General features: G+C 43.6%; 1 protein-coding gene across 2 annotated transcripts in view; it reads right to left on the bottom strand.

Annotated features, from left to right (window-relative positions):
- Nucleotides 1-13,067, bottom strand: part of smurf2 (SMAD specific E3 ubiquitin protein ligase 2) — a 75,009-nt gene extending 61,942 nt beyond the window's left edge. For both annotated transcript variants that reach the window (XM_039824453.1, XM_039824454.1), the window contains exon 1: nt 12,713-13,067. In XM_039824453.1, the coding sequence (XP_039680387.1) occupies nt 12,713-12,764 (52 nt within the window). In that variant the 5' untranslated portion in view covers nt 12,765-13,067. The remainder of the gene's footprint in view (nt 1-12,712) is intronic.
- Between the last annotated feature and the right edge of the window lie 480 nt (nt 13,068-13,547).

The following is a 13,547-nucleotide window of genomic DNA, read 5'->3' as shown; positions in this document are numbered from 1 at the left end:
CTTTGTCCCCTCTGATGTAATGGAGGAGAGTAGAGGAGAGGCCTGGACTGAGCTGCCGTGGAGAGGTTGGATAGTACCAACCTGTTTAACACAAGCTGAGGACCACCTCACTACTCCGCTAAATGCCAGAAATGCGGCTTTGTTTTTTCCCTTCAAATCCTGGGGAGTTTTAGTTTCTAAGAATGATTTCACAACTTCATCTGGGAGTTGTTTGTCATATTTTTACTTTTATACCGTGTACATTGCCAATAAATGTGTTGGACTGAGATGACCCTCAGCCTTTTAGGAATCAGGACAGTAATACGGTCGTAATCATAGATGAAAGCGCTGCACAGACATCTACTACCATGAGAACAGGGCTGCAACACATATTTTCATTATAATTATCTGCCGATTATATCGTTTATTCCATGAACCATTAAAAGAATTGTGAACAATGCCCATGACAATGCAGTCCCTAAGGTGACATCTTCAAATGTCTTGTTAAGTTCCCCCAAAAGTCCAATCTCCAATGATAAGGGCAAAATTACCCCATTTGAGCTGGAATCAAAGAATGTTTGGCATCTTTTGCACTATGTTTGCTTGAAAAAACAGCAAACTGATAACCAAAACGGTTGCAGATTATTTTTCTGTCAACAGAGTAATCGCTTCAGCGCTCCTTGATAAGTAATTCAGAAACGTGTGGAGGACATTAAAGCAAATGTAGTTCTGGACTGAACACAGAATGACTGGTGGATGTCTAGGTATGTGATCATTTTATCCACAATTCCTTCCTGCGAGACTTGCCGCGTTCATCTGTTGTAATGGCAAAGACGGTTTAGAACCGAGACGCCCCAACTCTTACTACTTCCTGTATCTGGGTCATGTGGGCTCCCCCATGGCCTCGCCTCTTTAGGAGACTAGCGGCAGGTCCTGAGTGCAAGGAGTCCAACGGGAGAAGTGAACTTGAACACCGATTATGACCGATTCTTTCAGCCCGGTAGTCACCAAATTAAATATTGGACCATCAAGGGGAAAATGAACTTTGTTTGAGACCTGTTTCTGTCTCGGGACCAAACTCTCACGAGATCTGGCAACACAGAGAAGCTAACGTTCGTGAACGCCCCAACAAAACTAATCTCCGTGATGCTAAATATCTAACGCTAGCAAAAGAACATATTAATAAATTATACAAATATAACTTCACCACGTTCACTACACTTTCGAATGGGGCCACGCCCCTTTAGGAGACAGGAGGTGTGGACCGTTTCCTACCATTGGCGCTCCTCTTTAGTATAGAGGATCTCTGGTAATGGTCAACATGATCTAGCCCCGATGTTTGACTGAGATATAATGGTGCTCTCTTGATCAAAAGAGGTGACCAAATGCAGCTGTGTGCAGGTGCGTACCATTAACAGCTTTTCCTATGTGCTGTGAGTCATGTTTAAATTAGATGACACGCGTCTACCGACACGCGTCATGGCGTCTGACCCAAATTTAGCTAAGCTTCGATGAAATCATCTCCCAGAGCTCGGGCTGTCAAATGAAGCCGTATTTTAGGACTTCTGCTGAGGTTATTTTTAACATGGGGATCAGTTAATGTTAGAAACCCGCTGGAAGTTATACAAACATGAAAAACCTTTCAAACATATGGACCTTAAAACACAAGCTTTCAGAGTAAAAACATGTTTGTAAGTGTGGAGAAAGCCACATGTGACCATCACAAGCCGGAATTTAGTTTCCTCACATGTAATTTATCCGAAACCCAAACAATTATTTCCTCCAGTCGTGGGAAACCAAGCTGGAAGAAACATAACACATACAAATTCATCATCACTAGAACCCTCTTGTAGCCTTAAGCTCTGGAAAGTAAATTAGTACATCAAGTGCAGTGCCTTTAATAATAAGCTCTGTGAGAGTAAATATTGGGCTACATCTCTGAACATTCCCAACATGACTGTCTACAGCTTCTGTAGCATCTGTCTGAGAGCTGAATCATCAGGCATTTGGCACGCCCACTTCTGGATTTGAAGGTTAGTTTCATATTGAATACTGTGGAAATCAAACCGCGACAGACGGTTACACATCAGAGACAAGGGATAGGGACTTACCATGGGCCTCCGTACATATTTAGGATTCTTTTAGGGGAAGAGCTTCAGGGAGCAAATGGAAATATATTTTGCTTCTCTGTACATGTGCAGTCAGACTTTTTTTTTTTACTACGCAGGAATCCTGTGGTGTATTTGTCCAACTTTGGCAGAGGTGCCATTTGAAATGTGATCCGGTGTGAATATAAACATCTCTCTTCTGATCCGGTCTCCTCAGAGGACTGAATGGGCTCAAAAGTCAGGCCGAGGCACGGACAGACGCCTGCAGTCAGCTGTTGGCGTCTTGCGGCTTTTGCGCCAACTCCCCCCCCCCTAACCCTCTCCTCCTCCCCTCCCTCCAGCCAGTACCACTGGATACTTGAGAGACCCCCATCTGCTTAAGGTTAGTCAGAGTTAATCGTATCAACCCGTGTCCGTCCAGGTTTAAAGCAGAGCCAGCACGTTGTCGATTACTCTCAGGTTACCCCGCTCCATCAGACAGCTGGGCAGGACCGCTCTGACCACCCTGCCTCCACCTCCCTTTCGAGGGGAAATCAAACAGCCGTCGCATGTGGTGGTATTTATCAGAGCTAATGAGACTTGTGCAAACTTGCTGAGTGATCTCACCTGGGCACGCTGCTGAGAAATGGTAATAATCACAGACATCCCTGCAAACAAATGAACACGCTTAACGCCAAAAGCTTTAAATCGCAGATCTAAAGTGGAATGTGACAGGGGAGGCATTTCTTCGCAGACCGCTCCACCGTAACCTTCCAGAGCGAGTGTAAAAAAGGCCAAAACAAGCCGCACGCTGGCAGGGCTGCCCTTTACACAACAAAACACTGGTGTCAAAACAGTCGCCCCTATTACTTTCTATGTACAACCCTAACACCGGCGTCGGCTAGGCGTGCGTCAACACTCGCAGCTTCAGTTGATCACAATAGACACGCTCGGCTGCGGCAGACGTCTCCGGGCCCTCACTCAGTAAAACACGAGGGCAGATTGTGCGACATTCGCAGTGGCGCTCATTATTCAACAGAATGAATTTAGGAGAAACGCTGCAATAACATGAGGCTTAGCTAAACAGCTGGGCTGACAAATGTCTGATTACGAGTATATTCCATTTCAGTATAGAGACTGTCTGCAGAAGACTAAGGGCATCTTAAGTCAAACAGGGTTCTGGCCTGACATTGGATATGCATGCAGCCTCTGATAAAAAAACTCCCTCAGGTGAAGTTTCTAACTTCAAAGGGAGCACTAGTTTGGGGAAATAGGCAAGAAATAGGCTAGGGCAGTGCGAGGGACAGCGTGGAGAACAGCCAGGCAGGAATGATAGGAGAAGAGCCTGCGGACAAGAATCTGTTTGGTTCTCACTGGAGCTCCCCTCCCTCACAGCCACTGCTAATCCACCACCGCCAGGTTAACAGAGCAGGCCTTTGAAGGAGGTCTTTCCCAAACCACCCAGGAGGATTAGCATTCTCCGAGGCCAAAGAGACACTCTCACTCTCTGCCTTCTTTCCCTCTCCGACAGTCCTACTGGAGGCCAGTGCAGGCTGGGAAATGTGGCCAGAGCTGCAAAGATTAAGCAATGAATCGATTAGTTGTCAACTATGAAATTAATCGCCAACTATTTGGATAAGTTTGAGTCAATTTTTATTGAAAAAAAAAAAATGAATTCCAGCTTCTTAACTCTGAATAAATTTTCTTCTCTCCTCTGTGACAGTGAACTGAATATATTTGGAGTTTTGGGAAAAAACAAGGCATTTGAGGACGTCATCTTCGGCTTTTAGAAAGCGATTGACATCTTTCACCATAGAAATTTTGACATTTTATAGACTAAACAACTAATCGAGAAAATAATCGACAGATTAAATAAAATTAAATTATGAAAATAACCGCTAGTTTCAGTCCTAAATGAGCCACAGTGTATTGATTGTGAACTGAGATGTGAAGTCACATGACTCACCCTGGCTGAATGGACCATACCAATTTAAATTCTTTAGAAACTGTAGTATTTATGTTTTCATGCTAATCGAATGTGACCAGTTTTAGCGCAAACCGCTAATTAGCTTATAACGCTAGTCGTCTGGGCACAGGGAACGTCTAGAACAGGGGTCACCAACACGGTGCCCGCGGGCACCAGGTAGCCCCCAAGGACCACATGAGTAGCCCTCAGGCCTGTTCTAAAAATGAAAATTGAATATTGATATTATCTGTTTCCCACCTTGTTAAGTCATTGTTGATAATTATTGTGAGAAATCATTAACGTGATCAGTGTCTTCACATAGATGAGCATCATTAATCATTAATAACCATATATAACTATTATTAATCATATATAACTGTCATTAATCATTATAACCATATATAACTATTAATAATCATATTTCTCACAATAATTATCAACAATGACTTAACAAGGTGGGAAACGGATAATATCAATATTCAATTTTCATTTTTAGAACAGGCCTGAGGGCTACTCTTAATGTGAGTATATATACTAACTACCGATGTGATGCGATGACCTGCTGATGTGCATTCAACCCGCGCTGGACTCGATCATAATGAATCAGCCGCCCCTCTGTGAGGAGAGAATCCAGCCTGCAGCGGAGTTCAGACCCTTCACTGATAAACCAGAGACTGGCTTTATGGTCAAAGAAAGTTTTTGTATGATTAACTTCAGTCTCCGACAGAGACGCCTGCTTTTAAAAGTAACGTAAAAGTAACGAGTAACGTAAAAACTTACTTTCCATAGGGGGTAACTAAGTAAAGTAACGGATTACTTTTTTAAGAAGTAACGAGTAACGAGCAAACACTACTTTTTAAAAGTAACTTCCCCAACACTGCTGGTTACACGGTGTTTTCCCCAGCGTACTGACTACATGGATAACAAAAACGGAAATAAAAGAGGACACATTCGGGTGCCCTTTCAATAGCGCTGCAGATCGTGAGTCCTGCCTCAGACACGTTCAAATCCGAAAGCGGTTAACGGTTATCAAAATAGCTGCCGAAAATTAAAAACAGTTGATCTTAGAGTTTAGGTCAGCGAGTGGCAGAAGATGGACGTTTCAACCCTTTATTCATTAACCATTTAGCAACACTTCTATCTATGAATTTGATTATTTTCAGCTACCTTTACTGACTCAAATTTGAATATACTGTATTTCTATTTTTTTCCTAATTATTTGAGTATGTATGTATGTATCCCCGGGGGGGAGTAGCCCTGCTGGACGACAGTCAAGTATAACCAAGAGAGCACGTTGGGTCATTTTTCTCGCTTCCTTCAGGCTCCAAATCAAACAGGATGCGTGGATACAGGAAAATATCTGTTGTGAATGTTACAAAGCAGCCGTTCTGAAGTGCCGATGCTCTGCTCAGCAGGAAGAGCCAAATCTCCCCAAACCGCACGCTCGCCGCCCACTAATCAAACCCACGGCACGCCGTTATAATACAGTGAGACACCCAGAGTGATACGAGCAACGCACGAGGAGTATAGTCACGCCTATATAATGTCCTGCTGACTAATAGACATTCTTTACTTTATTATTACATGGTGAAACCTTAATAAAAAGGGGGTTGCTGGACTGTTCTGCTCCCCACCTGTCAGGGGTGACGTTTGGACAAGTGTTCTGGGTCTGGGGAGCACTTCCTCTCTGAGAAGTTAGTCTCTCTCTCTCTCTTCCCCCCCCAGCTACATCTGGTGTCCTCGGGGCCGTTGCTGCTGGCGGCGGTCGAGAGTAGAGCAACCACACAAAGCTTTGTCCTCATTGACGAGCAGCTGAACCAACAGGAAAGGCCAACTCCGGCCGCTCAATTAATTGATGGAACAATTTAAAAATGATGGGGAGGCGCTCGGCGAGGGGAAGGAAAATGTTTACAAAATGATGTGCTGTAATTGCTCGTTACGTTCCCATTTGGATTCCTCCACCCCTCCCTTTTTCCCCTGCTATTTTTGCCGCCATTGCATTTGTTTTTCTTTCACGTCTCGTCGAAAAAAGCAGAACGTGGAAATGTTTGCTCGAAACGCATGTCCATGATGGGCCAGCGGAGCCAACGGTTCGCCACATGCAGCTAATCACGGTGTATTTACCGTGTATCCTGTCTGAACACCCAGATGAACCCAAATCACTTCCATACAGCCACTCAGTTAAAAAACTCTGACTGAGACCACATGAATGCACCGAGAGCCAGCGCAGACCACATTAAAAACCGTCTTGATCATCAGGTCCTGTGCCTCCACAGCCCCATCTGTGCCCAGCTGTGGGGTTTTGGGGGTGGTGGGAGGGGGAGGGGGTTGTTTTTCAATTACCCGACATCCAAAGACCCCCATCTGTAGACTACAGTCGGACCAAGCTGCATTGAAAAGGCGAGTTCTCCCAATAAAAAGGAGAGACCTAAGCCCTTTCACTCAAAGCCACACAGCGGGCCAGTGGGACACCCCAAAGGCCTTTGTCGAATCTTCAAAATAATTCTCGTTTTATTCTCAAGCAGCATCTGTGTCCATTCAACTGCCAGTCATCTTTCAAGGGAAAGGAAAAAGGGGGACAATTTGCAGCTATTCAATCAAATAAAAAAATAAAAGAATAGTGCCGGACCTTCTGTTTGGTGAGCAGCAGCGTCACATTTGCAACAGCAGCTGATTAACTGAAGAGAAAAAACACACAGAGAGTGACATCGGACAGAAAAAGAATTAGTGAGCGCGGAGGAAGCTTAGTTAGTTAGTGAGGGTGGGAGTGAAATCTGCTTTGGACTTGGGGGAGGCTTACAGTTGGAAAGAACAGGAGTGACTCAGAGAGGAAGAGGTGGGAATGCGAATGGAGAATTGTAGGGAATCCCACTGAGACAGCTCTCTTCGCTCGCCCGCACCGCGCCAAAGAATTCAGATGAGCAAACCATATGCTTAACAAGTCGCGTGTAAACTCCGAGCTAAGACAGAAAGGGCAATAAACGTCAAGGATCCGAATCGGACCGAAAAAAAAATGCATCAAAAAAAAATCAGTTCGTTTATTCTTTCTGTTGCGCGTCTTCCCGGGCAGAAAATGCGTTCAAAAGAGCAGAGGCAGAACGTGGATGACTGATGGTTATTACCGAGTCGGATTCCACTTCTGTGTAACAGACAGCTTGTGACTCAGACGGATTTGGAGGGATGCGTTCCCTTTCCTCTGCAAAGTCTCAATCACATTGGGGGCAGGGAACTCTGTGACTTGGCATTCAGCTGTGTGTCATCCAATTTATGGTTGCATGGAAAGTGGTGCATATTATACCATGAGTTATGTCTGCACAACAGAAATTTAAGAATGATCAGACAACGCAATGGGCCATGCTGAATGAATGTATGACCCAGTGGGTCGTGCGCGTTATGCCACTAGCTGTGTATAATAATTTAGGAGTGATCAGCTGTAGAGTATAATGGAAACACGTCCAGTGTTGTCAAGGGGCAATTCTCACCCCCAAGTGTTAGTTTTAGCAGCTTGCTTGCCATATTTTTTTCCCCCAGTTTAATAGCTGGCAAACATCTGCAACATCTGGTTCAAATGGACAGGGGGAAGGGGGTTGTCAGTGAGGAGAGACGCCTACAGCACAAACAGCTACAGGCCTGTTCAAATGTAGCAACTCATCATTTACAACCCGCCTGGAAACAAACGCATCTGCAGCTCGATGTGTCAAAAACCTGAGGACTACAGAGGACTACATGTGTCCGTGATGCTGCAAGGACCCCCTCTAGGCCGATTCCTCCCCATGCTGAAGTCTAATCGGCCCGGTATACACAGCTGTGCAGTGATAAACAAAGAAAGCCATCATGACAGCGTGTAGTGAAGCCTCGAGGCTCTGCTCCAGACGGCTGCCTTCCTATAGAGTAGAGCTGCAAAGATTAAATCCATTAGTGGTCAGCTATTAAATTAATCGCCAACTATTTTGATAAATCGAATAATCTGATATTTTTGACCAAATACCTCGATATAAATTATATATCCATAAATTACCCATAAATTGCAGCCTTATACTGTACGTACTCCTATATATTATCATGTAGTGTATATCATTTTATGAACGCTGGGTACCAGGTCTTTCTCATTCTTGAACTCTGAATGACTTCTAACAACTATGAAAAACTATGAGAAAAAGAAGAAGAAGATTGATGTCCTTGGCCATCTTGCACCTCCAGCTCTTAAATCCTCATTAAGATCCCTCCTTGTTGTTTTCACTTATTAACCATCAGGAACAGCACCAGCTTAAATATTTCATTTGGCCCCTCCTGATAGGAATGACCGCCGTGGAATTTGATTCAGGTCAGACCCTGGACGTAGATCAAAACGGGGCAGCTGTCAGCCTCTGCTGCCAGTCAAAACACTGGGCTCTCCTGTCAACCTTTTAGCTGTTTGTGTTGAAAAGGCACAAACCAAACAGCTGGGGGGGGGGGGTATGAACTGCTCATTGGCTGAGGATGAACTCTCGAGCAGAACAGCTTTATAAAAACAACGCAGTTAGGCTGCGTTCGGACTAGGGCTGGGCAATATATCGATATTATATTGATATTGTGATATGAGACCAGATATCATCTTTGATTTTGGAAATCGTAATATCGTAAATGGCTAAAGTGGTTGTCTTTTCCTGGTTTTAAAGGCTGCATTACAGTAAAGTGATGTCATTTTCTGTTACCAGACTGTTCTAGCTCTTCTATTATTTTTACCTTTACCCACTTAGTCATTATATCCACATTACTGAAGTTTATTAATCTTAAATCTCAGTGTGAAGATATTTTGTTAAAGCACCAATTGTCAACCCTAGAATATCGCCACAATATCGACATCGAAGTATTAGGACAAGAATATCGCGATATCTAGTTTTCTCCATATCGCCCAGCTCTAGTTCGGACCACATACACACACAAAAAAACAAAACGATCCAGTGATTTTTTCGCAGGGTTTTGCGGCGATGGGCGTGTCACTGAAACGGCCCAGTTGTGGGACGTCCCGTTGTGTTCTTTAACCCCCCCCCATCCCCTCAATGTAGCACAAGTCAGACTGATCTCATGAAGTGGCGCATGTATGAAACGGCAATTCCTATGCCATTCTGGCGTGTTATCAAGACGCATAATCGCTTAGTAGTTTATCCACGCCTTTGGCCTCCATAGCCTTACATTACCTTGTGATTTCGTGTCAATTCACGCCTTAGCGAGTAGTATGAAAGGGCGAAAATTCAATTTTATTTATATTATCAAATCATAACAAGAGTTATCTCGAGACACTTTACAGATAGAGTAGGTCTAGACCACACTCTGTAATTTACAAAGACCCAACAATTCTAATAATTCCCCCAAGAGCAAGCAGTGCGACCAGTGGCGAGGAAAAACTCCCTTATAGGAAGAAACCTGCGACAGACCCAGGCTAGGTAGGAGGTGTCTGATGGTGCCGGTTGGGGTTTTGTTTTATATCAGAAAATATGGGACGTAGAAATAAGCGCTGAAAATGTGTCGAAGAAAAATTTTACAATTTAAAACGTCGAAAAAAAAAAGGTTGACGGGAAGACAACACAAGGGTTAAGAAAGTGGCGTGTATGTTCACGCAAAGTCGTGATGTCACGTTGCACAAGTAGACTTTATATTTCAGTTACCGTTTTCCATCAGATCGTTTAATCATATCGACGTTTTCCGACCGCACTTGAAGGCAGCTTCATTTGAAGGAGAAAGAGAGAAAGAGAGAAAGAGAAGGAGCGGCCGTGCTTTGTTGTTTGCCAAACAATCAGCTGTTTCCCAAACTCCTGGGGCCCGTTTCAGGAAGGAGCTTTAACAAACAAGCTGAAACCAAAAAGTTCATCGACCCCGGGATGGGAAACTCTTGAGTTTTCGGCTGCAGAACAGCTGATTTGAGTTGGTTCAAACAATTCAGAGTAGGTTGACTCAGGGCTAAGCGCGTGCGCCACCGCTATAAAAATTCAGCATGAACGGAGCCATGATACTACGATTCACCATGGCGACAACCACAAACAAACTCAAATACTCACGCGCACGTACAGCGTACTTTGAACAAATTTGCGTGGGAGAAAATTGCTGCTAGAGTAAATGCGCAAGTTCCAATGTAGTGTATTCATTTCATATTTAATCATAAGTATAATATCACTGGCGAAATGGTATTGAACCTAGAGCTGGGCAAAATATCGATATCGTGATATCAGACTAGATATCGTCTTAGATTTTGGATATCGTTATATCATAATATGGCATAAGTGTCTTTTCCTGGTTTTAAAGGCTGCATTACAGTAAAGTGATGTCATTTTCTGAACTTACCAGACTGTTGTAACTGTTCTATTATTTGCCTTTACCCACTTAGTCATTATATCCACATTACTGATGATTATTTATAAAAAATCTCATTGTGTAAATATTTTGTGAAAGCACCGATAGTCAACACTACGATATCGTTGCGGTATCGATATAGAGGTGTTTGGTCAAAAATATCGTGATATTTGATTTTTTTCATATCGCCCAGCCCTAGTTGAACCTATAATCTATTTAATTTAGGTGCAATTTAGGGCGAAAAAAGTCCCAGGCCTACTGCTGCCAGTCTGAGGCTGCAGCAGCATCATTAACAGAATTATAATTCATAATCTTTTATTTCAAAGGGTTTACCCCGGGGTCAAACTCAACTTCACTAAGGGCCAAACTTGGAAATAAGAATCACATCAGGGGCCAGACACGTAGAGTTTAATGACATGCTTTTATTTAATCAAAGTCAAACATATTGGACTGTATTATCGCATGTCTCGTATAGCTTTCTCACTTAGTTATGTCAACATAAAGCCCTAAAAAAAAGTTCCTTAGCAATCATAGAGTTTTGCAAATCAAGCAAAACAATAATTATATAACTCTGCCAAATTCTGCTTTGAGTGTCACATAATTACAGTTTGAAAAGAGTTTCCCCCGTCTTTTTGGTTTCTGCGCACAACTAGGCGGGCCAAAATCTATTGTGAACCTAAATTGATATGCGGGCCGGATCAAAACCTGCGAGGGGGAGTTTTGACACACGTGGTTTACATCATTCACCTGCAATCCTGTGGAACTCCTTTTTAATGGCTCTTACTGGTTTGTGCCCAGGGAACACTACAAAAACGTTTAAAAAACGTTTCAGAGCGAGTCACGTTCTTCTGAAGGTGCTTTGCTATACAGTGGCTTTACTAATACGCTCCGCATCACCTCTGCATCCCATACCTTAAGGTTTTAGTCGACAAAGATTTCTGTGATTTAGTAATTTTGTAATGCTTTTTTCATGCTGAATGACCCATTTCCGAGAAACTTATGAGCACATCCCGATATTTAAAGCCTGATTCTCTGTGGAGAAACTCAGTTTTACAGATCTGGCGATTAAACCAACTGATCGATTAGTCGACTAAGAACTTCTTTAGTCGAAGACAGCCCTGCAGAAAAGTCTTCAGCTTCGATTTAAAAAGAACTGAGAGAGTTGCAGCGGACCTGCAGTTTTCTGGGAGTTTGTTCCAGATATGTGGAGCATAGAAACTGAACGCTGCTGCTCCATGTTTAGTTGTGACTCTGGGGACAGAAAGCAGACCTGTCCCTAGACCACCTCAGAGGTCTGGATGCTTCATAATGGAGCAGCAGATCAGAAACAAACCATTCAGTGCTTTATAAACCAACAGTAGTATTTTAAAAATCATCTCTTTGACAGACAAGAAGCCAGTGTAAAGACCTCAGACCTGGAGTGATGTGATCCACTTTCTTAGTCTCGGCGCGGACTCGAGCAGCAGCGCTCTGAATCAGCTGCAGCTGTGTAATTGATTTTTTAGGGAGACTTGTAATAAGTAGTAGTAGGCAGTTATGGGACACTGCTCACTGTTCAGTGGCAGTTGCAGTCTCTTGTGACCTGTGGAGCTGCCTGTCATCTCTAATCGAGACTTGTCTGGCATAAAGGCTTGCTTAGAGCTGTCTGGCTAGCCAACTTTATGTGAGCCTGTCTGTCAGCAGAACATATGATAGTTATGCAGCACTCTTACATTGCATATGTTTAAATCTATAGGTTAATCAAGCGACAACCCTCTCAATGGCAGCAGCACAATGTATAGCTACGTTATTTTGCCTATTTTATTTTCCTAGGATGGCGAAAACCTGGGGAAAGCATGACCCTCCGATTGGCTAGTACTCGTTGCCTGCTCTGGTTTGATTGGTTAGGTTTAGGCAAGACAAGGTAGGATTGGTTGGGGATAGGGTAAGAATGTCAGGGTGAGCCAATCAGAGGCAGATAAGGTAAGGTAGGGCGGGACATGCCTTCGCCATCCTGGAAAAGGAATACTACTCGCCTCCGGGTCCGGGACCCGTGTTATGGCTGGTGGTGGTAACTGGCGACAATCACAGGGTTGAGACAATTTCCAAGAGCAATAATATCCAAATTGAGTCATATCTACATGTTCAGCCGGACAGTTCTCCAATATAAGCTAACACTGTAAAAACAACTCCTATTTAAAATGCACTGTAGCGGTTAACCAAATCGTGGAAATCACGGGGAAAAGAACCGGCGGTAAGCCAACTCCATGGCCCATGGGAACTGTTCCCATCCAGCAAATACACAGAGCCTTCCTAGCTAGTGTGTGGGGGGGGGGAACAGACTTGGGCATTTAAAAGCATTGCTAGCTACCTGTTAATCGCAGCTTCACAGGGCCATTCCGCCGGACTCCTTGGTTAGACATGTCCTCTTGGTTCCAGCCTTCACTGCACGTAATCAAAATGTGTCGTTAACTGTTAACTAAAAAAAAAAAAAAAAAAGGTTTATCAACCTCTCCGCCAGTTTTAGACGGTAATGGAGTCAAGGCATTGTGGCCCGGATGTGAAGTTAACTGCCATCGCGATCGTTCACAAATGCGAAAAAATTAAAATTAAAATTAAAATGGCAAATGACTTCTCCCTGGTGAGACGTAAAAACGAGCTACTGTAACGCGGTGTTTTATCTTCACATGTTCGGCAGCAGCAGCCTCCGCCCGGACCGTGAGTCCTCCTCTCCGCTCGTCGAGAGTTGAACTGTTGAGCCCTCCAGTGTGGATCCCACTTCAGGAGGCTGCTGGTAGGAGCTGACCGGTGACGACAGCACATTTTGGGGGGGGAGTGAAACATTTCAATTCAATTCAAAGGGCTTTATTGGCATGGGAAACAGAAGTTTACATTGCCAAAGCAACAATAATGGACATACAATAAGTAATGATCTAACGTTACTAGAATAAAGTGTAAACAGAGCTCTAACATGTCAACATTGTAATCAAAAATGGGTTAAGTTTAGTGCTTTCTCGCCTCACAGATTTCCTTGGATTGTGGTGGCACCTGGATCGTGGCTGTGGCTGCTGCCACAGTCCTGCTCTACGCCCACTGCTACTATTATTAGTCATGGTTTTCTTGTTTCTATAATTGCCACTGTTCATCATGTCATAGTCATATTTCTGTTTATTGTAAAAAAAAAAGGTATTACTCCCCAATAAACT

This window comes from Perca fluviatilis, chromosome 15 (assembly GCF_010015445.1).
Source record: "Perca fluviatilis chromosome 15, GENO_Pfluv_1.0, whole genome shotgun sequence".
Classification (NCBI taxonomy): Eukaryota; Metazoa; Chordata; class Actinopteri; order Perciformes; family Percidae; genus Perca; species Perca fluviatilis.
The sequence above is the reverse complement of the archived record's forward strand: the minus strand, read 5'-3'. Positions and strand labels throughout refer to the sequence as shown.